This window comes from Anolis sagrei, chromosome X (assembly GCF_037176765.1).
Source record: "Anolis sagrei isolate rAnoSag1 chromosome X, rAnoSag1.mat, whole genome shotgun sequence".
Taxonomy (NCBI): domain Eukaryota; kingdom Metazoa; phylum Chordata; class Lepidosauria; order Squamata; family Dactyloidae; genus Anolis; species Anolis sagrei.
The window spans coordinates 83,641,906-83,668,062 of record NC_090034.1 but is presented as its reverse complement, the minus strand read 5'-3'; the positions used below and the strand labels follow the sequence as shown (position 1 = coordinate 83,668,062).

Sequence of the window (26,157 nt, the reverse complement as noted above, 5' to 3'; positions counted from 1 at the left end):
GACCATGAAAATGAACAAAATCTGGCTACCAGTATTAAAAAACTCTAAAATTACAACAGCAAAAGAGCAGAGAGGAAACAACCAGGCACATCTTAACACCTCTCAACAAAAGATTCCTCCAGGCTCAGCCAGGCCTTCAAATGCTAATGAAGGTGGTCACCTGAAACATTCACACCTAGCTCCAGTAGAGAAGAGCTCTTTGCCCCACCCCAGTCATTCCACAGATATATAAACCCATTGTCCTAATTCCAACAGACCTCACTACCTCTGAGGATGCTTGCCATAGATGCAGGCGAAACGTCAGGAGAAATGCCTCTAGAACATGGCCCTTTAGCCCGAAAAAACCCACAAGAACCTAGTGATTCCAGCCATGAAAGCCTTCGACAATACAAAGCCTAGGAAGTTTGAATAATAATCAAACTTGCTAGGTGCCCCCTTGCGTCAAAACCTGCTACTGTCTCTTTAAGAGGCAACCAGGAAGAGGCCCTGCTTTGCCGCCTGGCCTGGACCTGAGCAGAGTGGAGGCAGAGAGAGGCTGCCGGCCGTGCCCTCCACCTCTTCCCATTCCTTCTCCCTAAACAACCATTGATTTGACTTAATTTTAACTTAGAATGGCTCTCAGTGAAGCTACGGAGCTGGACAATTACCGGGATTACAATTTAACCGAGGACCAGAAGCTCATTAAAGCGAAATATGCGCCTATTTCGAAGAAGTACGAATGTGAGTCTTTTCCCATCTATTTGAAAAGGATTTCATTCCTGATTTATGAATAAGGTGCCAAGAAATGCAGGCTGGGGTTGATCTATAATCAAATCTATCTATCTATTTCTCTTGCTTTCTCTCTCTTTCAAAGGAGGCTCAACGCAGCCAAACACAAACAATCACACAATGTTTAAACCTAAAGCATAACACTAAAATGGAATTAAATATGGGACTTATTTGAAGCCAGTGAAATTATTAAAACAACTAGCCATCCCCTGCCACACACAGAGTCTGTGTATAAGTGTTTTGTGTGTGTATATGTGTCTATATATCTATCTATATATAAATGCTCTGTGCATAATGAGTACCTTAAAAACAAAAGAACCAATGAACGAAATTACACCAAAATTGGCAACAAAATGTTTCACATCACAAGGAGTGAACATAAATAAAAAATTATGATTTTGTCATTTGGGAGTTGTAGTTGCTGGGATTTATAGTTCACCTATAATCAAAGAGCATTCTGAACTCCACCAACAATGGAATTGAACCAAACTTGGCACACAGGACTCCCACGACTAACAGAAAATACTGAAAGGGTGTGGTGGGCATTGACCTTGGATTTTGGAATTGTAGTTCACCTCCATCCAGAGAATACTGAGGACTCAAACAATGATGGATCTGGACCAAACTTGACAGGAATACTCAATATGCCCAAATGTGAACACAGATGGCGTTTGGGGGGAATAGACCTTGACATTTGGGAGTTGTAGTTACTAGGATGTATAGTTCACCTACAATCAAAGAGCATTCCAAACCCCACCAATAATGGAATTCGGCTAAACATCCCACACAGAACCCCATGACCAACAGAAAACTCTGTGTTTTCTGGTGGTCTTTGGTGACCATTCTGACACCCCCCTGGTGAACCCCCCTCCCTGGGGTCTTGACTTTCCAGGTTGAGAAATGCTGCCACACAGTCCAACTCCCTTCACCAGGGCAAGAAAACATAATCAAAGCCTTCTTGACAAAGGGCCATCCAGCCATTCACACACACACACACACACACGTATATGATAGATGCAAAAAAATATATTACAACACATGCGCAAACACACATATAAACAAATATATACACATATATGCATATATACACACACAAAACACATACACACAGAAAGTGGGAAGGAAGGAAGGAAGAAGGGAAAGAGGGAAAGAAGGAGTGAAGGAGAGAAGGAAGGAAAGAAAGATAGAAAAGGAAGGAGAGAAGGAAATAAAAAAGTGAAAGAAGGAAAGAAAGAGGGAAGGAAGGAGGGAAAGAGAGAGGGAAGGTTGGCCACAGCAACGCGTGGCGGGTACAGCTAGTGTGTCTATATATTTGTGTATGTGTGTCTGTGTTTGTATGTGTATATGTGGTTTTGTGCATGCTTTGTAATGTATTATTGTTTTGCTTTTAAGTCTCTTCTGCTGTGTTTGCCAGTGTTTTATGAGTGATGGTGACTTGTTGTCTTTATAGGTGTATTGTGTCCAAATTTGGTGTCAAAACATCCAGTGGTTTTTGAGTTATGTCAATCCCACAAACAAGCATTACATTTTTATTTATATACATTTCTTTAAAACCTGTTAAATATGGACATAACTTGACTCCAAGGGAAAGAATAGGAAAGTTGGAAATAGTTTTGTGAGAGGCTATTATTATTATTATTATTATTATTATTATTATTTGATACATAACAAGATTAGTACACAGCAAACAAGATCACTGTGCTGGCTGTTGTATTGGATCACACATCAGACACTACCCAAGTGTCTAGGACCCTGATGTATCACCGAATAATGTGTGTAGATTCAAGTAGGGTGGCCTTTTGCAGCAGACAGATGGTAATTTTGTCAGTGTTGATTGTTTTTAAATGCAGGCCAAGGTTTTTAGGCACTGCACCCAGTGTGCCGATCACCATTGGGACCACTTTGACTGCTTGTGCCAGAGTCTTTGCAGTTCTGTCTTTAAATCCTCATATCGTGTCAGCTTTTCCAGTTGCTTCTCGTCAATCCTGCTATTGCCTGGGATTGCAACATTGACGATCCATACTTGTTATTATTATTATTAGCAATATTTGTATTTTATTTATTGATTTATTTGTATTCCCTCTTTATCTCTCCGTATGGAGAATCAAAGCAACTCACAATTACAAACATTACAATACAACTTAAAATATACACATATGCAATAATAAAACAGTATTACCATTATATATTATTGTATATTATCAGTACTATTATAATTATGTTAGTATTATTTTTTACAATATTATATATTATTATATTGTATAATTATTATATTGTATTATATATATGGAATGCCCAATGGTGGGAGAAAGATCTCTTGTCTGCTTGAGGCAAGTGTGAATGTTGCAATTCGCCACATTTATTAGAATTTAATGGCCTTGTAGCGTCAAAGACTGGCCGATTCCTACTTGGAGGAATCCTTTGTTGGAAGGTGTTAGCTGCCCTGATTGTTTCATGTCTGGAATTCCCCAGTTTTCTGAGTGTTGCTCTTTATTTACTGTCCTGATTTTAGAGTTTTTTAAAAATACTGGTAGCAAGATTTTGTTCATTTTCATCGTTTCCTCCTTTCTGTTGAAAATGTCCACATGCTTGTGGATTTCAATGGCTTCTCTTAAAACGTCATGAAGATGTTTTGTCTGCCCACTTATTGTTCCTTTTTAAGAAGTATTTTAAATAATTTCTTGTTGTTTTTGCTCCCCCTGTAGATTTGGATCATACGGCTGATGTGCAGTGAGTATTGACTCATTTAATAATAATAATAATAATAATAATAATAATAATAATAATAATAATAATATGTTGCCTGCCTCTCCTCAACTCTCAAGCCAGGGTACAATGTAGTTATTATGTCCAGATCACATACACCAGTGGTTCTCAGCCAGTGGATCCTCAGGTGTTTGCCCTACAACTCCCAGAAATCGCAGCCGGTTTACCAGCCATTAGGATTTCTGGGAGTTAAAAGCCAAAACATCTGGGGACCCACAGGTTGAGAACCACTGCCATACAAGGAGAAAGGAAGCAATATTGCTAGGTATTGCATGTTCCCTTCTGCTCCTCCCAAAGCAGAAACTGTGACTCATTCTCTATTCCGTCAATTGTGCTCTGGTGGTGAATCACCATTGATCATCGTTTAATTGATGATATGATTCCATCCTATTTCAACAAACATAATGCAAAGCTGATCGTCCAACATTGTCTGGACATATAGAAAATAAGAATGTATTTTCTAATAAATCGCAGTCCATTTTTAACTCTGAATTTTAAATTCTATGCCTATTGTATTTTAATCTTGGTTACTGTGTATTTTAATATGTGTGTTTTATGGAAATATGTTTTAATATATGCACTTTATTTAATGTATTGAATGATGATGATGTATTTTAACTACATTGTGCCCCAGCTCAAACCATAAGGAGAGACAAGTAACAAATAAATTATTTTTTATATATAATTATTATTATGAAGGTGATGATAATGGTAATAATAACAATCACAATCAGAACAATAATAGATGGTTTTGTTACCGGCATCTCCTCAAGGCAGGGTACAACACAGTCAAAACACATCAACATAAAATACATACAAATATATATGTATGTGTATGTGTGTGTATATATCTCTATATAAATAAAAATTTAACGTTTGTTGTGGGATTAACATAACTCAAAAACCACTGGACAAATTGACACTGAATTTGGACACAATACACCTATCAAGCCAACGAGTGACTATCACTCATAAAACACCGGAAAAAAACAGCAGAAGGGACTTTAAAAGCCAAAAAAATAAAAAATACATTACAATGCATGTGCAAAACCACATATATATATATATATTATATACACACATACATATGCAAACATACATATATACACATACACAAATATATAGGTAAAGGTAGAGGTAGTCCCCTGACATTAAGTCCAGTCATGTCTGACTCTGGGGTGTGGTGCTCATCTCCATTTCTAAGCCAAAGAGCCGGCGTTGTCCGTAGACACCTCCAAGGTCATGTGGCCAGCATGACTGCATGGAGCGCCGTTACCTTCCCGCTGGAGCGGTACCTATTGATCTACTCACATTTGCGTGTTTTCGAACTGCTAGGTTGGCAGAAGCTAGAGCTGACAGCGGAAGCTCACACCGCTCCCCGGAATCGAACCTGCGACCTTTCGATCAACAAGCTCAGCAGCTCAGTGCTTTAACCCACTGCGCCACCGGGGGCTCCCTGTATATACACATATATACATATACATATACATATATACACAAAAAACATATACACAGACTGGGCCACAGCAACGCTTGGCAGGGGACAGCTAGTATGTGTGTGTATGGGGGTTCCCAAAGTTGGACACGACTGGATTTAATGTCGGGAAATCTTTACCATATATATAAAACAACACTACTATAAGATGTATGTATGTGTATGTATATATATATATAACACACCACTCTAAGATACATACACCAAAACATATGATACAAAGATCAAAATATAGCAGTAATAGTTTATGATCACAAAAACACGTTCGTCCATTAATCTGCTTATTGGCAGGTAACACATACATTGTTGTTGTTGTTTTACTGCCCCATGAAGGCATTAATAATAATACATTTTATTTGTTACCTGCCTTTCCTTATGGCTCAAGGCAGGGTACAATACAGTCAAAACACATCAAAGTACAATGCATGCAACAAAATACATGTATCAATACACGCCACTATAAAAGACATACATCAACACACATGGTGCAAAGATCAAAATACAGCAGCAAGTGATTATGATCCACAAAAAGCTCATTCCGCAATAAATTATTTTATCAGAAAGCATCTCCATGCTGTTTCCTCACAACAGACGTAACACAACTGGCATTCTGTATCTTCAGTTCCCAGAGAAAGCAGGGAACAGACATCTGGCATTTACAAAGTTTAAAAAGTAATTGCTATACATGGATTGGAGCCTCCGGTGGCGCAGTGGGTTAAACTGCTGAGCTGCTGAGCTTGTTGACTGAAAGGTTGCAGGATCAAATCTGGGGAGCGACGTGAGCTTCTGCTGCCAGCCCCAGCTTCTGCCAACCTAGCTATTCAAAAACATGCAAATGTGAGTAGATCAATAGGTACTGCTCCGGTGGGAAGGTAACGGCACTCCATACAGTCATGCCAACCACATGACCTTGGAGGTGTCTACGGACAACGCTGGCTCTTCAGCTTAGAAATGGAGGTGCACACCACACCCCAGAGCATGACTGAACTTAATGTCAGGGGAAAACCTTTACCTTTACCTATACATGGATTGGAGTTTTCATATAAATAGTGTAGCACTTTGGGTAACTGTTCCTTCCCTTGCGGTGCCTTATATTTTTTACCTGCTTCCTTATGATGTGTGTTTAGGCTGCATGCCTGGGGAGACACCTTGGAAGAGGCCTTTGAGCAGTGCGCTATGGCTATGTTCGGGTACATGACGGATGCAGAGACCGTGGAGCCCTTGGACACTGTTGAAGTGGAGGCAGAAGGTAGGAGGGCCGTCCTGGAACCCACTTGACCCTGAAAGATACATGGTGGGACCATCACCCATCATCCCCGGCAACCGAATGGGCCACGGATGGTAGAGCTGCAGGCCAACGTACCTGGCCGATAATAGGAGACTCTTTTGGTCATTGGAAAGAATCAGCAGAATATTTGCTGCTATCTGTATTTACTGTATTTACTGGCTGAAGCTCCCTTATACAGGGCGTGTCCATGTAGTTATATAGCCCTATTTGGAGTAAAAGCAAATATATGTAAGCCATAATAAAAGGCATTTTGCCATTTTCTTTCTTTCTTAATGTTGTGAGCTGCTTTGCATCTTAGTTGAGATAAAAGCATCATTGTCGCCGTTGTCCCAAGAGCATCAGCTTTCCAAGACCACTGGCAGGGGTTGTTCCCCAGCACTGTTATCGTATTATTATTATTATTATTATTATTATTATTATTATTATTATTATTATTGTCCGACGTGTGGTCCGGTTCAACAGCCAGCAGAGTGTCTGCTGTGGACTCATCTTTTGTTTCAAATAATAATAATAATAATAATAATAATTATTATTATTATTATTATTATTATTATTCCAAGACCACAGGCAGGGATTGTTTCCAGCACTGTTACCTAAGGCTTATTATTATTATTATTATTATTATTATTATTATTATTATATGAGGATTTAGAGATAGAACTTTAAAGATTCTGGCACAAACCAGTAAAGGTGGTCCCAATGGTGATCCGCACACTGGGTGAAGTGCCTCAAGACCTTGGCTTACACTTAAAAACAATCGGCACTGACAAAATCTGTCAGTTGCAAAAGGCCACCTTACTTGGATCTGCATGCATTATTCACCGATACATCACACAGTCCTAGACACTTGGGTGTCAGCAGAGTGAACTTTTGCTGTGTACTAATCTTGTTGTGTATCAAATAATAATAATCTCTCAAGACCACAGTCAGGGATTATTCTCCAGCACTGTTACCTAAGAGTGATGATGATGATGATCTTTCAAGACCACAGGCAGGGATTTCCCCCCCAACATTGTTACCTAAGGCCAATAATGATAATCAGAATGATCTTACCAAAACTCCAGGCAGGGATTGTTCCTCAACTGCCATCTAAAAACCACTTTGGGCAATGGGTAAATGGAAGAGGGACTGAATGTATCCAAAGAGTTGATTCTGCCCCTGAACCCTTGAAGCTCCTCCTTGTTAGTTTACTACATGTTTAATTATTACATAGTTTAATATTTATGAACGATTTTTTTTAGTTTTATTTAACACGTTTATTGTGATTTACTCTTCTCTATGCATCATGATTTGTTCCTTTGATTTGTTGTTCTGATTTAATTCCTCCGGATTTGTTTGTGTGATTGCGACTATTTATATGGTTCTTCCTTGTTGTTAGCCACCCTGAGGCTCCTCGAGGAGAAGGGGCAGGATATAAATAAAGTATTTTTTATTATTTGAAACACAACAAGATTAGTACACTGCAAACAAGATCACTATGCTGGTTGTTGTATTGGATCACACGTCGGACACTTCCCAAGTGTCTACTTACTTACTTACTTACTTAGGCGATCCCTCGCTTTCTGAGGATGATTGTCTTCCAGTGTTCTTGTGGGTCCGTATGTGGCTGTGGAGCCCTATTCTTGCTCTGCATCTTCTTCCGCAGTGAGGGCATTAGTTTCCAGGTGGAAGGCGGTCTCGGTCGGGGTTGGTTTGACACGCCTTCCTCTTGGCACGCTTCTCCCTTTCGCCCTCCATTCGTGCCTCTTCAAATTCTGCAGCACTGCTGGTCACAGCTGACCTCCAGCAGGAGTGGTCAAGGGCCAGGTCTTCCCAGTTCTCAGTGTCTATGCCAGAGTTTTTAAGGTTGGCTTTGAGGCCATCTTTAAATCTCTTTTCCTGTCCACCAACATTCCGTTTTCCGTTCTTGAGTTCGGAGTAGAGCAACTGCTTTGGGAGACAGTGGTCGGGCATCTGGACAACGTGGCCGGTCCAGCAGAGTTGATGGCGGAGGACCATTGCTTCAATGCTGGTGGTCTTTGCTTCTTCCAGCACGCTGACGTTTGTCCGCTTGTCTTCCCAAGATATTTGCAGGATTTTCTGGAGGCAGCGCTGATAGAATCGTTCCAGGAGTTGCATGTGACGTCTGTAGACAGCCCACGTCTCACAGGCATATAGCAGGGTTGGGAGGACAATAGCTTTGTAGACAAGCACCTTGGTATCCCTACGGATGTCTCGGTCCTCAAACACTCTCTGCTTCATTTGGAAAAATGCTGCGCTCGCAGAGCTCAGGCGGTGTTGTATTTCGGTGTCGATGTTGACTTTGGTGGAGAGGTGGCTGCCAAGGTAGCGGAAATTATCAACATTTTCTAATGTTACACCATTAAGCTGTATCACTGGCATTGGGGAGGGGTTGGTTGGTGTCTGCTGGAACAGCACCTTGGTTTTTTCAATGTTCAATGACAGGCCGAGCTTCTCATATGCTTCTGCGAAGGTGTTTAGAGTGGCTTGTAGATCTTCTTCTGAATGCGCACAGACGACGTTGTCATCAGCATACTGGAGTTCTATAACAGATGTTGTTGTAACCTTGGTTTTGGCTTTCAGTCTGCTGAGGTTGAATAGCTTGCCATCTGTCCGATATATGATTTCCATGTCTAGGACTGTGTGATCTATCTGTGAATAATGCATGCAGATGGCCTTTTGTAGCTGGCAGGTGGTAATTTTGTCAGCGCTGATTGTGTTTAAGTGCAGGCCAAGGTCTTTAGGCACTGCAGCCAGTGTGCCGATCACCACTGGGACCACCTTTACTGGCTTGTGCCAGAGTCTTTGCAGTTCGATCTTTAAATCCTCATACTGTGTCAGCTTTTTCAGTTGCTCCTCTTCAATCCTGCTGTCACCTGGGATTGCAACAGCAACAATCCATACTTTGTTTTTTAACACAATCATGAGTATTGTGCTCCAAAACTCTGTCAGTCTGAATTCGGAAGTCCCAGAGTAGTTTGACGTGTTCATCATCATCGTTATTATTAATTTATTTATTTATTTATTTATTATTGCAAAGGTCTGTTCTGGATTTACCAGGCTGCAGGACCTGGAAGGTCACATGATTTCTTAACATAATTAAGTGCTCTAAGAGGGAACATGAGCTGTCTTGATGATCTTTGCACCAGTGTAGGCCTCCTACCCCTCACCTGTCTGTACCTGTTGCTGGAGAGAATAGGACGAATGTTTGGGCCTCTTCTTGGAATCTGTGTCTCATCTGGAAGCCTTCCTTTGCATTGAGAGAGAGAGATTCTCCACTTAGGACTGTTCTTTTTCTGCTTCTCCAACAGGACATGACTTGTTGTCTCTTCTTTTTCACTTCCTGGATGAGTGGCTCTATAAATTCAGCGCTGAGGAGTTTTTCATTCCTAGGGTAAGTGTTTCTTGTATTTGAGTTTATAGACTGGTTCTTGGAATGCATTCTACGTCATGCTCCAGATGACACACTCTTATATTCTAGGCCATTGGATCTATCTTCTCTAAACCTAGCATTTTGGAGTCGGCATTAAAACACTACAATAAGCTAATAGGACGTTGAAAGAGGGATAATTTGGGGGCCAAGTGAAAATTACAAAGCAAGGTTTCCTTTCAAATTGCACATAAATCTTCTCTGGGTATGCTACAGAATAATAAAGAAAAAGGTAAACAGAAAATAAATAGGTGATGATAGCTGTCTGAATATCCCTTGAAAGAGAAGAAGTGGAATGATGATGATGATAATGATGATCATAATAATAATAATACATGACCAGTTTCATGAATCATCAGGTGGTCGTGCAAGAAAATCATAAAATCGTAGAGTTAGACGTAGCCACAAGAGCCATCCAGTTCCAAATTCCCTAACTTCCAAACTGAATTACTTTTGATAATTGTAAACAGTCACTTATTATTATTATTATTATTATTATTATTATTATTATTATTATTTCTTCTTTTAAGAACCAGTTAAAAACATTTCTGTTTAGACAGGAATTCAGCAAAGAAATTTAGTCTGAAACGCCAGAAAATGCCATAATGTTATTGACTGGAGCGAAGTGCAATATAACTTGACATGATGCCACATGAATGTATATTATTTTTAAATTCTCAATTTTTAGATGTTTTATATTTATTGATTGTTTTATTGGTCTGGATATAGTTATTCAGATTGTTGTCTCTATGACATTAATATGTTGTAAGCCGCCTTGTGTCCTGTGAGGAAAAAAAGCGGGATATAAATGTTGTTGATGATGATGATGATGATTATTATTATTATTATCTGATCTTGGATTGAGTTACCTGGAGTCTTTATCAGGTCTTAATAGATCTCTCTGAAGTGTGTTTTAAAAAATTGTAACTAACATTTACCTCTTTATTCCCACTTTTTTACCAGGAAATCAAAGTGCTTTCTATTGATCGATCAAGATTCAAAATAAGGTCTATTGGGTAAGCAGAATCACCCAGAGTTGCCATTCATTTAACTGAGTCACGCATTTAGCTCCTGAAAAGAGATAGCGATTTTTAGAGGATGTATAGGTAAAGGTTTCCCCTGACATTAAGTATAGAATTTTATCCCTGTCCACTTTTTAATGTTAAAGTTGCACCATACAAAATGAATTGTAAAAGCAAATAACATGTTGTTTGCTGTATTAAAAAAAACTATGACTTGCTAAGATGTATAAGGGAAGCCATGATAAGTGTCGGAAATGTAAGGAGCAAGTAGGAACTTGTCAGGAAGCAAGGGAATTCTGGGCAAGGTACAAAAAAGCACTGCAGGAAAAATTTTAATCAAAGTTACAATTAAAGCCCGGATTATTTTCATTGGGAATGCCAAACAAATAAAGTCACTAAATGACAAACATGATAATTGCATCACGGATGCTATATGTCCAATGTTGGAAAAACCTTCCGACAAGAGAAGAATGGGTTGTAAACATCTTTTTAGAAGAGCAGGGATGGATCAATGGGCCATGATGAACAAAGGAAACACCCAAACAACTTTCTCAACGTCTGGGATCCATTTCTACCATTGGAAGGATGGAAGGGAGGAAACATTTTTATAGAAGGCTTCGTCATTTAATCGGTCAGAGTTTTCGTATGGAATATTTAAATAACTACTATGCTAGAAGGAAGAATGGAAAAATATTGTAATAGAAAAGAAATCTAGGACTGTACATGAGGGTCTGTAACCCAAAGGGTGGGAAGTCACTGCAAATGGGTGCAAGGGAAATGTATAGTTAGGAACAATTACTTTAAAAGGAAGGAAAGAAGGAACCGTTTAATCTAGTGTTTTGTTTTTTTTCATTTTTAAGGTGGGGAGAGGAATTCTCACTGTCTAAACATCCCCAGGTAAGTCATAAATGCTGTCATAAATGCTGTTAGCACTCTTTGGGCCTTGAGATTGAGAAAGCCAACCCTCAGATTGATTTAAGTAAGCCTCTTTCCTTTCATGACTGAAACTCTAACCTCATTCTTAATCACTAGTCCATAGTTCAAAGTCTTTAAGTATAAGTACTCACTGCTTCTTAAAGCAAACAAATAGTAAACTGTTCCTGGCATCTGTTTTTATTGAAGTCCATCATAATAATAATAATAATAATAATTATTATTATTATTATTATTATTATTATTATGTATTGTCGAAGGCTTTCACGGCCGGAATCACTGGGTTGTTGTAGGCTTTTTGGGCTGTATGGCCATGTTCTAGAACAGTGGTTCTCAACCTGGGGTCCCCAGATGCTTTTGGCCTTCAACTCCCAGAAATCCTAACAGCTGATAAACTGGCTGGGATTTCTGGGAGTTGTAGGCCAAAAACATCTGGGGAACCCAGGTTGAGAACCACTGTTCTAGAAGCATTTTCTCCTGACATTTATATAATATAATAAATAGTAAATAATAACTTTGTTGTGTATATAATAATAATAATAATAATAATAATACTTTATTTGTATACCGCTCTATCTCCCTGAGAGAACTCGGAGCGGTTTCCAGCATAGGTAAAGCATTGCATTTACCGACACAAAAACATACAAAATAAACATTATAAATAAAACATAGACATGATACTATATAACAGTCATAGATAAGGTAAAGTTTTCCCTTGACATTAAGTCTAGTCATGTTTGACTCTGAGGTGTTGGTGCTCATCTCCATTTCTATGCTGAAGACCCAGCGTTGTCCATAGACACCTCAAAGATCATGTGGCTGGCATTACTTCATGGAACACCATTACCTTCCCTCCAGAGTGGAACCTATTGATCTACTCATATTTGCATGTTTTCAAACTGCTAGGTTGGCAGAAGCTGGGACTAACAGTGGGAGCTCACGCCGCTCCCCGGATTCATACCTGCGACCTTTCGGTCAGCAAGTTCAGCAGCTCAGTGGTTTAGCCAGTTGCGCCACCAGGGGGCCCAATAATAATAATAATAATAATAATAATAATAATAATACCTAATTATTAACCCACTTTGCCACCAGGGGCTCCACAACAGTCGTACATATTTAAAATTAAAAGGCAGTTCAGTACTAATTTCCATTGGGCAGGTTCAGCTACCAATGGCCATAATTCCAGAGTGGGCCTCAACTATGAGAGGACTGGGCTAGCATAACGAAGTAGACTAAGGCCCGGTAGTGGGTAAAGTGCAGGCCTGATCTTGCCTGATGGCCAGAGTGGGACCTGGAGCTATTTATTTCCAAGGCCTGCTGCATAGCTATAAGAGGGCTGGACCAACAGGGATACATAAGGCCAGAGAAGTGGATAAAGTGCAAAACAGGGCCCTAACTTATGGCCAGGGTAGTGCCTGAGGCTATTCATTTCCAGGGGTTGCTGAATAGCTATAATAGAGCTAGACCAGGGCTAGTACAATGAAGTAGTAAATGGGTAGAGTGCAAAGCGGGGATCTAACTAATAATAGGCTAGGGCCTGGGGCTAATCATTTCCAAAAGCCTGCTGGAACCACCAGGCTTTCAGGTCCTTGTGGAAGGAGGCCTGTGACAGGGCTTGTCTTATCTCTCTAGGGAACACGTTCCAAAGGCAGGGGGCCACCACTGAAAAGGCCATCTTCCTTGTCCCCGCAAACCGCACTTGAGACGGTGGTGGGAGTGAGAGAAGGGCCTCCCCGGTAGATCTAAGAGTCTGTGCCAGTTCATAGAGGGAGATACAATCGTGGAGATAGGCAGGGCCCAAACAAAAAAGCATACTCTATCCACCTCCACTAAGATCTAAAGCAAACTGTTAACATTGAATTCCAAAAACATACTGATACCAAATTGGAGCCTTGAGTCTGAATGTGCTCAGTACAGTAATATGTCTGGAGCCCCTCCCACACCAAAGAGGTTAGTCAAACTGGTAAATGTATACATTAACAAAGAGTGAAGGCTTGAATGGTTGCTATTTCCAACATTCTGGGAGCTGAAGTCCAAAAGACCTGGAGAGCCAAAGTTTTCCCATGCCTGCTCAGAATTCCTACATCCCCTCTCCAAAGTAATGAATGAAATGGCAAATCATTACTATTAACAAGACTGACTTAATTATTTTTTTTTATTATACTACATTTATACCCCACCCTTCTCACCCCAGTGGGGAACTCAGGGTGGCTTACAATCCATGGCATACAATGCCGCATTACACATATACATATGAATTTAAACAATTAACATATCAATTTAAACATACAATAATAAACATGAGATAATAATTCGAAGATAAATACAATAACAAGCTTAGAAGTAATTCAAATAGAAATACAATAAAAAGCTTAAAAGTAAACATACAATAATCTATATAAATAAAAATGTAATGTTCGTTTGTGGGATTAACAGAACTCAAAAACCACTGGACAAATTGGCACCAAATTTGGACACAAGACACCTAACAACCCAATGTATGCCCTTCACTCAAAAAATTGATTTTGTCATTTGGGAGTTGTAGTTGCTGGGATTTATAGTTCACCTACAATCAAAGAGCATTCTGAACCCCACCAACAATGGAATTGAACCAAACGTGGCACACAGTTCTCCCATGACCAACAGAAAATACTGGAAGGGGTTGGTGGGCAGTGTCCTTTGGTTTTGGAGCTGTAGTTCACCTACATCCAGAGATCACTGTGGACTCAAACAATGACAGAACTGGACCAAACTCTGCACGAATACTCAATATGCCCAAATGTGAACACCGGTAGAGTTTGGGGAAAATAGAATCTTGACATTCGGGAGTTGTAGTTGCTGGGATTTATAGTTCACCTACAATTACAGAGCATTCTGAACCCCACCAATGATAAAATTGGGCCAAACCTCCCAAACAGAACCCCCATGTGGGCCACAGCAATGTGTGGCAAGGGACGGCTAGTTCAAATATAAATACAAAAAAGAGCTTAAAAAGAGCTTAAGTCCAAGTGTTGGGAGCCCTGGTCAAGAGGTTGATGAAGAAGCTTCTTCTATTACAGTATTTGGTTCTTTCTCTTGTCTCTCTCAAATGGTGCTGCTTCCCAATCCCTAGGCCACCAAAAGTTGCAGATGTATTGTGTTTTTCCTTGCCTTTCCCAGGGCACCGAGGTCAAGGCAATCACCTATTCAGCCATGCAGATCCATGAGGAGGAGAAGCCCGAGGTGTTTGTCATCATTGACATCTAAACCAAGGAAGCAAAGGGCATTGCTCACATTTCCTGGCAGAAATATCACACAGGAAGGGAATTTGCCACTTTGGAATGACTTGGGAGCTGGTTTGATGAATGGTGATGGTAGAAAGATCAATATGAAGGTGGCAGTGACCCTTTAGGAATATCCAGATCCAGATGATGCATCATGCAAGAAACAATTTCCATTTGTATGAATGGAAATATTAACCAAGGACTATCCTGATGGTACTGCCTGTATTGTTTTCAATGGAGTTGGGGAAATTAATTGTCCTTCTTCGGGGATGAAAAAAGCGTTAGAACTTGAACACCATCTTCTGATCATAATAAAACTACCTCTTGGTTGTTTGGATGTCACATAAACTCAGTGTGATAAAGTTTGCACAAAAAGGAACTGGAGCTTGAATCTGGATTATGCCGAATATATGGCAGTCCAGTCTTAGGAAGGGGGTTGTTTTGGCAATATTTCTTATTTGTTTTTATTTCTATTTGTATCCTGCTTTGGTTCTCAAAAAAAGAAAATCAAAGAGGCTCATACTGAAACCAAGACCATATAATTTGAGACCTAGTTATAGGAAAACATTAAAATAGAATATAAACATGGAACAGTTTTAAAAATAAACAATGAAAATGTGTTGTCGAAGGCTTTCATGGCCGGAATCACCGGACTGCTGCATGGCCATGTTCCAGAAGCATTCTCTCCTGACTTTTTCCCCACATCTATGGTAGGCCTCCTCGGAGGTTGTGACATCTTTTGGAAACTAGTCTAGTAAGGTTTATATATCTGTAGAATGTCCTGCGTGGGAAAAATAACTCTTGTCTGCTTGGGGCAAGTGTGAATGTTGCAATTGGCCACCTTGATTAGCACTGAATGGCCTTGCAGCTCCAAAGCCTGGCTGATTGCTGCCCGGTGGGATCCTTTGTTGGGAGGTTTTAGCTGGACCTACTTGATTGCCTAGTTTCCATCAGACTTCACAACTTCTCAGGATGCCTGCTATAGATGTGGGCGAAACGCCAGGAGAGAATGCTTCTGGAACATGGCCATACAGCCTGGAAAACTCATAGCAACTCAAAAAATGAAAAGCAATTGAGGTTTGCCATTGCCTTCCTCTAAGGCTAAGAGAGTGTGACTTGCCCAAAGTCTCCTACCAAATTTCCAGATCTGAACAAGGATTCGAAACTAGATCTCGGACTCAAACCATTGCGGCAACAAATGTGTTTAAAATATTTTATTTATTAAATAGTAGTAGATCTTCTGTTAAGGCTCTGCGTGTTCTGTAGTAAACGAGAAACCATTGAAAACATGGATTGAAAGAGTGTTAAAAGTGCCTTCGGAATATGAAAAACAGGCTTTCAACCTATCAAAGATTAAAGGATAAGCAAAACGACTGTGTTTTGATGCCCCTAAAAACCTAATTTCCCCCAAGGGGTTCTACCCCTTTATCTTGATATAAGTGCAGCACTATTACGTTGTGTTTAAAGGCCCATAACATCATGGCCTAGACATAGTAATTCAGTTGCTCTTTGTGTATGTATGTGTGCATATATACACATATATATACATGTGTGTGTGTGTATTCACATGTGTATCCTATTTACCTTAGCTATTGAGTTCCATGATATATATTTCTGGCTAAATGCAGGACAGAAATAACAAGAACACATGGTTACAAATTCAATGTTATGTTAAAGGGCTCTTTAACATAAAATTCACTTTTTACTATGTGTATTTACACTTAATTGTGCAAATAAATAAAATGTGCTTTTATTTTAAATATCTGTTGAATGAACTATTTTCAAGGTAAATAAAATTCGTACTTAAAATGTGTGTCCAAGACTTGCGAGTCTGTAAAAATCTATGGATCTGCTATAGAGGAAAGCTGCTATGTCTCAAATACAAAATTTTCTAAAATTGGGGTTTTTTTCTTCATAGAATTTTATCCCTATTCTTTTCATTTGATTTCTGCCTGAGGTTCAGTGTTACCATCCACATCTATATCTATACACATTGCTAGGTGAAGTGGCCTTATGTGATGTCACTGGATTGGCCCTTTCTAGGTAAAGAATTGGCTGTTGAGAGGTGAAGTGGCCCTCTGTGATGTCACTGGATTGGCCCTTGGTAAAGGATTGGCTCTTGCTAGGTGAAATGGCCCTCTGTAGTGTCATCAGGAAAGAAAGGTGACATATATACGAGGGGAAGGAAGGAAAAAGAAATACAAAGAGAAGGGGAAAGAAATAAAAAGGAAGGAAGAGAAAGGAGGAAAGGTATGGGGAGGGGAGAAAGAAGGGAAGAGGTGTATGAGGGAAAGCAAGGGAGGGAAAGAAGGACAAGGTGTTTAAGAAAAAGGGAGGAAGGAAAGAAAAGGGAAAGAAGAGAAGTGAAGAAAGGAAAGGTAGAGGAAGAGGGGAAGGAGAGGTAAATATGTATGATGGAGGCAAGGGAAGGAAGGAAATAAGAACAAGGTGCATGTGGGAAAGTGAGGAAGGAAATAAAAATAAGGGAAAGGAAGGAGGAGAAAGGAAAGGAGGAGGAGATAGGAAGGAGAGGCAAAGGTGTATGAGAGAAAGCAAGGGATGGAAGGAAAGCAAGGGATGCCGTTCAGCAGTGGAACTCTCTGCCCCGGAGTGTGGTGGAGGCTCCTTCTTTGGAAGCTTTTAAGCAGAGGCTGGATGGCCATCTGTCAGGGGTGATTTGAATGCAATATTCCTGCTTCTGGCAGGGGGTTGGACTGGATGGCCCATGAGGTCTCTTCCAACTCTTTGATTCTATGATTCTATGATTCTATGAAAGAAGGACAAGGTGCATGAGGGAAAAGAAGGAAGGAAAGAAAAAAGAACAGAAGAAAAAGAAGAGAAGAAAGGTATGAGGAGAGGAAGAAGGAAAGAGGAAGGTGTATGAGGGAAAGCTAGGGTGTATGAGAGAAAGTATATGAGGGAAGGAAGGAAAGAAGGACAAGGTGCATGAGGGAAAAGAAGAAAGGAAAGAAAAATAAAGAACAGAAGAAGAAAGGTAGGAGAGGAAGAAGGAAAGAGGAAGGTGTATGAGGGAAAGCTAGGGTGTATGAGAGAAAGTATATGAGGGGAAGCTAGGGAAGGAAGGAAAGAAGCACAAGGTGCATGAGGGAAAAGAAGAAAGGAAAGAAAAATAAGAAAGAACAGAAGAAAAGGAAGAGAAGAAAGGTAGGAGAGGAAGAAGGAAAGAGGAAGGTGTATGAGGGAAAGCTAGAGTGTATGAGAGAACGTATATGAGGGAAAGCTAGGGAAGGAAGGAAAGAAGGACAAGGTGCATGAGGGAAAAGAAGAAAGGAAAGAAAAATAAAGAACAGGAGAAGAAAGGTAGGAGAGGAAGAAGGAAAGAGGAAGGTGTATGAGGGAAAGCTAGGGTGTATGAGAGAAAGTATATGAGGGAAAGCTAGGGAAGGAAGGAAAGAAGGACAAGGTGCATGAGGGAAAGGAAGGAAGGAAGGAAGGGGAAGAAAGAAAAAGGAAGAGAAAGAAAAGGTATGAAGGGAGGGAAGAAAAAAGGAGGAGGAGGGAAGGTGTCTGAGGGAAAAGAAAGAAGGAAGGGGCTGCAAAGAGAGTGAGAACATTGCCATGAAGACATTGTGAGGGAGGCCTCAGAGCCGGAGAAGGGAGAAAGCAGACAAGTATTACCGGTTATCTGTATATTCACTTGACTAACAGTAAACGTAGTCTATTTTTTATTACTACAAAGACTTCTGGGAACAAATAGCCAGCAGTCATTGAGCTCAGGCACTCTCTGTGAAGGAGTGCTGATCGAAGAGGTGCTCCCCCAGGCCATTGTGGGGCACTTCCAGGCGCCGCAGGTTGGAAATGTAGCTCCCTAGCTCCTTGACAGCTGCCACCTGGTCCTCCAAGAAGGACTTTAGGAAGTCGCACATCTGCAGAGAAGGAAAGTAGGAAGGCTGAAAGAGTGAAGAACTTTTTACAAGTTGCATGTGTCTGAATGGGTACTCTTGGGTGTATTCTCAGTCCCATCCTCCTTGTTCACTTACGTGCGGATCCCCTTTCTGCAGAGCGAGATGGTGCAAATCCAGGAGAGCTTGGTTCAGGATGCTCTCCAGCCGCAAGGCGCTCTCAAAGGCCACCAAACTGTTCTCCCATTCATCCTTTTCTGGCTTCTGAGAAGGAGAGACCAAGCAGCAATGAAGAAAATCCATAACTCAAGCGTAAGTGATGAGTCCAAGAGGACACCCAAACTGCGGACCTGTGACTTCAGGGGGAGTGTAACCCCGTCCAACACAGGTTGCCACCCTATACCCCGATCCGGTTTACGATCGACGAAAAGGACCTCTGTCTTGTCTGGATTAAATTAAAATTAAATATTTGCGTCGGGAATACAAAAAGTTAAAATACAATTAAAATTGCATTTAAAAGTTAAACATCCCCCCCCCCCCCAACTCCCAGAATGATGATGGGAATGGACAACTCTCATGTTTCTCCATATTCACCAAACTCAGGCCAAGTCCAGGCCTTTGTCAATGAATGAAAGATTGCTTCTTCAGCCCTTCACCTGAATGTCCTGCAGGATGATGCACCCTCCTCTCTTGTTCTGATAGTTGAGAAATGCCTCTGCATCTGCACTCTTCTTGAGGGACTCTTTGCTGAAGAAGTCAGCCACATGCTTCAGAGCCACGTCATCACGCTTAAAGTAGTAGGACTGGGATCAAGGAGGGAGAGAAGAACAGGTAACCATCAAAGGCCCTTCACTAGATCAGTTTATCAGTCATCAACATTTTCCGACATTTCCTACTGGTTTCATATACATCCTATCCATCAGCTTCCACACTCACAAATTACTCTACGTAACAAAATATGAAAAAAATTCTGTTCCTGGTTTGAAAGTGTTATTCCCTGTTTAATTGTGTGATACTTACTTTGAAAGTAATTGTTCTACTCCAGAAACTTTGTTTTTGTAGCTGCCACAAACTCTGTTGAATTGATTGAAACTCTATGAGATGTTCACTGAAAAACTAGAGCAAAATGTGCTACGGGATTTCTCCCAAAACCAGTTTAATAGAATTTTCTCGTGTTTTATGATTCTGTGTGTGTGTGTGTGTGTGTGTCAAGAGCAACTTGAGAAACTGCAAGTCGCTTCTGGTGTGAAAGAATTGGCCGTCTGCAAGGATGTTGCCCAGGGGATGTCCAGATGTTTTGATGTTTTACCATCCTTGGGGGAGGCTTATCTCATGTCCCTGCATGGGGAGCTGGAGCTGACAGAGGGAGCTCATCTGTGTTCCCCCTGGATTCGAACCTCTGACCTGTTGATCTTTGGTCCTGCTGGCACAAGGGTTTAACTCATTGCGCCACTGGTAGAACAAATTAAGAAATGATATGATAGAACCAATTAAGAAATTATATTTATAACCCAGGGACCAAAATCGTGTTGCATAATGTTATTGAGCTGTTCTCCTCGTGCTTCTATGACACTTGTATGCGAAAGTAGGTAGAAATGAGGAAAACGCAATTGGGAATGGCTTTCTGTAAACTGGAGTGGACCTCTTTTGCGCTGAGCTGCATTCTCTCTGGGCACTTTGCCCAATGGGCCTCCCACCAGGGTGTAAATAAATACTGGGCTATAATGGAAGCGGCATCTGCCTGCCAAGTTGGGGGCCCAAGGAAAACAAGCTTTTGCCAAAAGCACTGAAATTTGCAAAGAAGTATTTGGATCTTGAAGCCCTTTGCTGGGCCCTTCCTCCCATAGCAATAGCCTCCTTCTCTGTGAATTTACCATATTTCTTTTATTCTAAAACTCCATTGATTGTATGATGCACACTAATTTCAGTATTGCCGGCAGGAAAAAAGATAGATAGATAGATAGATAGATAGATAGATAGATAGATAGATAGATAGATAGATAGATAGATAGACATGGTGGAGAGAGAGATATGATAGATCACGGATGGGCAAACTTCATCCCTCTGGGTGTTTTGGACTTCAAATATGCTAGGGCTAATTTTTGGGGAAACAGGATGGATAGACAGACAGATAGATACATATGGTAGCTAGATAAATACGGTAAACAGACATGGTAGACAGATAGATATGGTAGACAGACAGACAGACAGACAGACAGACAGACAGACAGATAGATATGGAAGATAGATAGACGGATAGATATGTAAGATAGACAAACAGATAGATAGATAGATAGATAGATAGATAGATAGATAGATAGATTGAAACTCTATGAGATGTTCACTGAAAAACTAGAGCAAAATGTGCTATGGGATTTCCCCCAAAACCAGTAAGATAGACAGACAGATAGACAGATAGATATGGTAGATAGACAGATAGATATGGTAGATAGATAGACAGACAGATAGATATGGAAGATAGACAGATAGATATGGTAGATAGATAAACAGATAGATGATAGTTAGATATGATAGATGAATAGATATGATAAGCAGATAGATGGATGGATGGATGGACGGACGGACGGACAGACAGACAGACAGACAGACAGATAGGGTAGATGGATAGATGTGGTAAACAGATAGACAGACAGATAGGGTAGTTGGATAGATATGGTAAGCAGATAGATTGATAGACAGATATGGTCGATAGATATGCTAGATCGGTGGTTCCCAACCTGTGGTCTGTGGACCACCAGTGGTCTACAAGAACTAAAATATGGTCCTCGGCTTCACCATTGCAAAGAGAGCAACTGGTCTTGCAAAACCCTTTTATATTGCTGAGGCTTATTAAATATGGTTTTCTGTGGGCGAGCAGATTGTGACTACAGGATGGCATATGTTCTGTATCAGGAACTAGAGCTGATGTGATCTATGCAATGCAATTTTGAATCTGCACCCCAAATAACCAAACCAAATGTAAAGTTGACCAAAACCTGATTTGTAACCCTTTTGGAACTAATGTTGGAGAGTGGTCCCTGGTCAAGTGTCACTGGTCAAAATGGTCCCTGGTCAAAAAAAGATTGGGAACCACTGTGCTAGATAGATATATATAGTAGGCCGATAGATAGATAGATAGACAGATAGATAGATAGATAGAGTAGGTGCATAGATATGGCAGGCAGATAGACGGATAGATAGATAGGCAGGGTAGATGGATAGATACGTTAGGTAAGTAGAGATACATGCAATAGGTAGGTAGGTAGGTAGGTAGGTAGGTAGGGTAGATAGATATGGTAGATACAGATAGATTAATAGAGTTTAGATAGACAGACAGATAGATAGATAGATAGATAGAGATGGGGGAGAGAGAGGGAGAGTATTCTCCCAAATCAAAGGGGTTAAGCCCAGTAGTGCTGTTTATATATATATATATATATATATATATATATATATATATATATATAAAATATTTTTATTGATTTTATTTTGCATACACTTTGGTAAAAACAAGGGATGGGTGTGTATGGGGGGGTTACAGAGGGTTGCTGTGGAGGAGAGGGGAGGCTGGGAAGGAAAAGGGGATCGGGTTACATATGGGGAGGGGGAAGACGGTAGGTAGGAGGGGCGACAAGGGTAAAAATTGGGTACTTCTAGGTTTGTCCAGGGTGGTTCAAACATTCTTGATTTTTCATAATGTATTCAATTTTACATATTGTATTTGAATATTGTATTCAAAATAAATACTAAGTTTTGTTTATCACCTTGTGCTTGCTCGCCTTAAAAAAATTGTCAGTAGATTTGTTTGCTCGGGATGTTCGGTCCCTTTTTTTTCTTTACGTTTACCTTTTTCTTGGATTACATTTATAGATCTATTGTGTACATTTCCTTATTTCCCTCCTAATACTGATTTCCAGTTGGTTCTTTGAGGTTTTCTATAGTTTTGAGAGATTCTCTGTGCCAAAATGTCCATGTTTATTATTTCCATTATCTTGCTAGTCCAGTGTTCCAATGTTGGAATCTCTTTAGTTTTCCACAATTTTGCTAGGACCATCCTAGCAGCTGCTGTTAAATAGAAAAATAGTTTGTCCTCATTCTTTTCCAATTTAAGGTTATGGAGTCCTAATAATAGTATTTCTGGTCTTAGTTCGAATTTTATCTCTAATATTTTTTCCATCGTCCTAGGGACTTGTACCCAATTTTTTTTTATCTTTTTGCAGTTCCACCACATGTGTAGAAATATGCCTTTTTCCTTCTTGCATTTCCAACATCAGTCCTTTGTTTTGTCCTTATTTTTAGCTAATATCTCGGGTGTTAGGTACCATCTATAAAAGATCTTATACCAGCTCTCTTTTAGGTCGGTGGCATATGTATATTTGATTTTATTTTTCCAAATTTTTCCCAATCTGCTAGTGGGATCAATTGACCTATATCTCTTGACCAGCTTATCATACTGGACTTGACTTGCTCTGTCTCTGTGGCCCAAATTAATAATTGGTTATATATTTTTCTTATAAGTTTTGTATCGGTTGTTAGTATATTATCCCAGAAAGATTTCTTTGTTTCGAAACCTACTATTTTATCTATCTTGTAGTTTTCTCTGATCTGGTGATAATGAAACCATGAGATAGTGGAATCTAGCCGATTTAGTTCCTCTCTTGATTTTAGTGTTATTTCCTGTCCCTTGGTGTTTAGGAGTAGTGCTGTTGAAACACATCCTATTTAGACCCAATGAAGAGAGGTTCTCAGCATGTTCCACAAGAGAGAAACGTCACACAGCCTTACCATGGAGAGGTAGGCATAGCTGGCATAAAGCTCCAGGTTGGCCACGCAGTTCACTGCTGCCTCGCAGTCCACATGGTAGTTCTGGTTCACCTGAGAGCCCATATCTCAATGGCTCCCGGTTCAGTCAAGGCCACTCCAAGTATAGGTACTGAATATTTCTGCTGAAGGCCTGTGACTCACCACCATTGTTCTTCCATATGAGGGGACTCAATGGACAGGGAATGCCATTAAATAGCAAATGGAGATGAGCGCATGGCTTTGCAGTGTGACACAAGGGTCTCCATGGCACCAGGGAAGAACACAGGTGATGCCAAGCAACACAGTCACCTTTAACAGAGATCCTGAAGGTCCATAGGAAGGATTCTTGCTCTCATGTATCCAGTAACCACAGCCTACCTAGGAACTGGGCTATTCTCAGGCTAGATATACACTACCACATAATGTGGTTTCAGAATGCAGATTGAACTGAATTGAACTGCATTAGATGAGTCTGCACTGTCATAGAATCCAGTTCAATGCATTTCAAAACTGCACATTATGGCAATGTAGATCCAGCCTTGGATAGAATAGGTCTTCAGTATCCACTAAAATTTGGTACCAGGACCTTTGGATCCCAAAATCCACAGATGCCCAAGTTCCATTGGCTACAATGGCATTGTAAAATGGTGCCTCATAAAAAATGGGAAACAGCTCAAGTGCCAGAGAGATGCTTTCCAAATATGTCCAGCCCTCATTATTGTATTGTTCTCTTCTTTTATATGTCTATGAAGCATGTGCTGACCAATTAAGGCAAATATGGATAAGCAGCCCTGCTCTGATCATGTTTCGGTTGTTAATGACCATCAAGTCAACACTGAATTTATGGTGACTCCATGAATGAGAGTCACTCAGCTCTGGAGCCGTGGCTTCCTTTATCTGTAATGCAATCTTTTCCTATTGTGCTCTGTTTTCCCAAGTGGGAGCATCCCTTTCTAGTGAATGATTTGACCTCATGAGATGCCCAAAGTGCAACATAATCGAACCAAGCAGAGACACAAGAAGATAGCGCCCCATTAGCAGAACATTATGATCAATCCCCCAAATCCCTAAAAGACTAAGAGAGTAGAAACATTACTTAAGAGAAAGGCTGTCAAAAAAGATCTTAGAACTTGGGAATGTTTATGGAAAAAGATTTCTGGGTTTCATGCAGTGTTGAGGAAGAAGTCAGAAAAGAGTAAAATATGGAGGAATTAATGGAATTATAATTAATAATTCGATTCAACTAGAAATTTAACATGTTGAGATGTATTCCACACTGGGAGTGTGTATTCAGCAGCAGAGTAGCAAAGTGCAAGAGCAAATGTGTTCATTCTGTCTGGTTGTGATCCCCAGGTTGTGCCAGTCAGCTTTTGTTTGATATTATTTCTAGCACCCACTTTTTGCTTGATAGTCAAGAAGGCTTCTTGTAAGTCAGAGCATGATCCAGGGTAACTTCAAGTTATTTTGGGGTGCTGCAATGCTCCAGTGGGATTCCTTCCCACGTAGTAGTAGTAGTAATAATAGTAATAATAATATTTTATTTGTATACCACTCTATCTTCCCAAGGGGACTCAGGGTGGTTTCCAGCATAGGTAAAGCATTGCAATGAGATGCTTGTCTGTTCTTAAGGTGAAAAGCACACATCTGCATTTTAGATGGTTTAGGAATCAGCTGGTTTTCTCTGTAATAGGCAGTAAGAGCACCTAAAGCTTCGGACAGCTTCTGTTCAACCATTTCAAAGCTCCCTGCTTGGGCGTTGATGGCACGATTGTCAGCATAGATTGCCGCATTATCGCAGGATGTCTACACCCCACACCACTGGAGAAATTATACTGTTTAGTCTGTGTTACACCACCAGACATCCACCAGGAAGTAGCAGCCAATAATGAAAGAATCAAAGCATTGACATCTCCAGCCCAACCCCTGTTCAGATATCAGCCAGCACACCAACGCCTTAAATCAAGAAATAGCTTTCTAAGATCTACAGAGATACTTGTAGGAACACCTCAGCAAGCGAGAGTCCAAAAGTGGCAGGCTAAAACATGGAACTTTAAACCATGGCTGATACCGAATGAGAGACTCCCCCCTGGGCACACAGAAGACTGGCCAACTTGGAAGGCGCTGAACAGACTGCATCTGGCACCACAAGATGCAGAGCCAACCTTAAGAAATGAGGCCACAAAGTGGAGTCCACAACATGAGTGTGGAGAAGAGCAAACCACAGACCACCTATTACAATGCAACCTGAGCCCTGCCACATGCACAATGGAGGACCTTACAGCAACACCAGAGGCACTCCAAGTGGCCAGCTACTGGTCAAAGGACATTTAGCATAATTTTAAACTTTGTTTTTGTCTTTATATACATTACAACTGTACCCTCAATTTGCTATTGACACAATAAATAAAAATGAATAAATAAACTGGAAAATACTGCCTGAAATTCCCATTAAATGAACGTTCCTCTTCTCCTGAGAAAATGTGACAGTTGTGTTTACAAGAGGAAATTACTTCTAAATATCTCGAA

The 26,157-nt window shown here is 40.4% G+C and overlaps 2 protein-coding genes across 2 annotated transcripts; one reads left to right on the top strand and one right to left on the bottom strand.

Moving 5' to 3' along the window:
• The first annotated feature begins 479 nt into the window (after nucleotides 1-479).
• Nucleotides 480-16,787, top strand: ZBTB8OS (zinc finger and BTB domain containing 8 opposite strand). The gene is made up of 7 exons (XM_060784121.2): nucleotides 480-720; nucleotides 3,474-3,498; nucleotides 6,157-6,278; nucleotides 9,629-9,711; nucleotides 10,711-10,763; nucleotides 11,630-11,666; nucleotides 14,862-16,787. Exons 1-7 carry the CDS (start codon nucleotides 612-614, stop codon nucleotides 14,946-14,948), a joined length of 516 nt encoding a protein of 171 aa, XP_060640104.1. The 5' UTR covers nucleotides 480-611; the 3' UTR covers nucleotides 14,949-16,787.
• Nucleotides 16,788-18,678: 1,891 nt separating this feature from the next.
• Nucleotides 18,679-23,715, bottom strand: LOC132780414 (ferritin heavy chain B-like). Its single transcript, XM_060784122.2, has 4 exons — nucleotides 23,614-23,715; nucleotides 19,485-19,631; nucleotides 18,967-19,092; nucleotides 18,679-18,852 (listed from the first exon to the last, which is right to left on the bottom strand). Exons 1-4 carry the CDS (start codon nucleotides 23,713-23,715, stop codon nucleotides 18,700-18,702), a joined length of 528 nt encoding a protein of 175 aa, XP_060640105.1. The 3' UTR covers nucleotides 18,679-18,699.
• Between the last annotated feature and the right edge of the window lie 2,442 nt (nucleotides 23,716-26,157).

Bases quoted from the DNA above. Each gene is read 5' to 3' on its own strand.
- ZBTB8OS (XM_060784121.2), top strand. From the start codon at position 612: ATGGCTCTCAGTGAAGCTACGGAGCTGGACAATTACCGGGATTACAAT. The intron at 3,499-6,156 runs GTGAGTATTGAC...ATGTGTGTTTAG, and splicing joins GATCATACGGCTGATGTGCA to GCTGCATGCCTGGGGAGACA. The intron at 11,667-14,861 runs GTAAGTCATAAA...TGCCTTTCCCAG, and splicing joins CACTGTCTAAACATCCCCAG to GGCACCGAGGTCAAGGCAAT.
- LOC132780414 (XM_060784122.2), bottom strand. From the start codon at position 23,715: ATGGGCTCTCAGGTGAACCAGAACTACCATGTGGACTGCGAGGCAGCA. The intron at 19,632-23,613 runs GTAAGGCTGTGT...CCTTGATCCCAG, and splicing joins GCTATGCCTACCTCTCCATG to TCCTACTACTTTAAGCGTGA. The intron at 18,853-18,966 runs GTAAGTGAACAA...CCTTCTCTGCAG, and splicing joins TGCAGAAAGGGGATCCGCAC to ATGTGCGACTTCCTAAAGTC.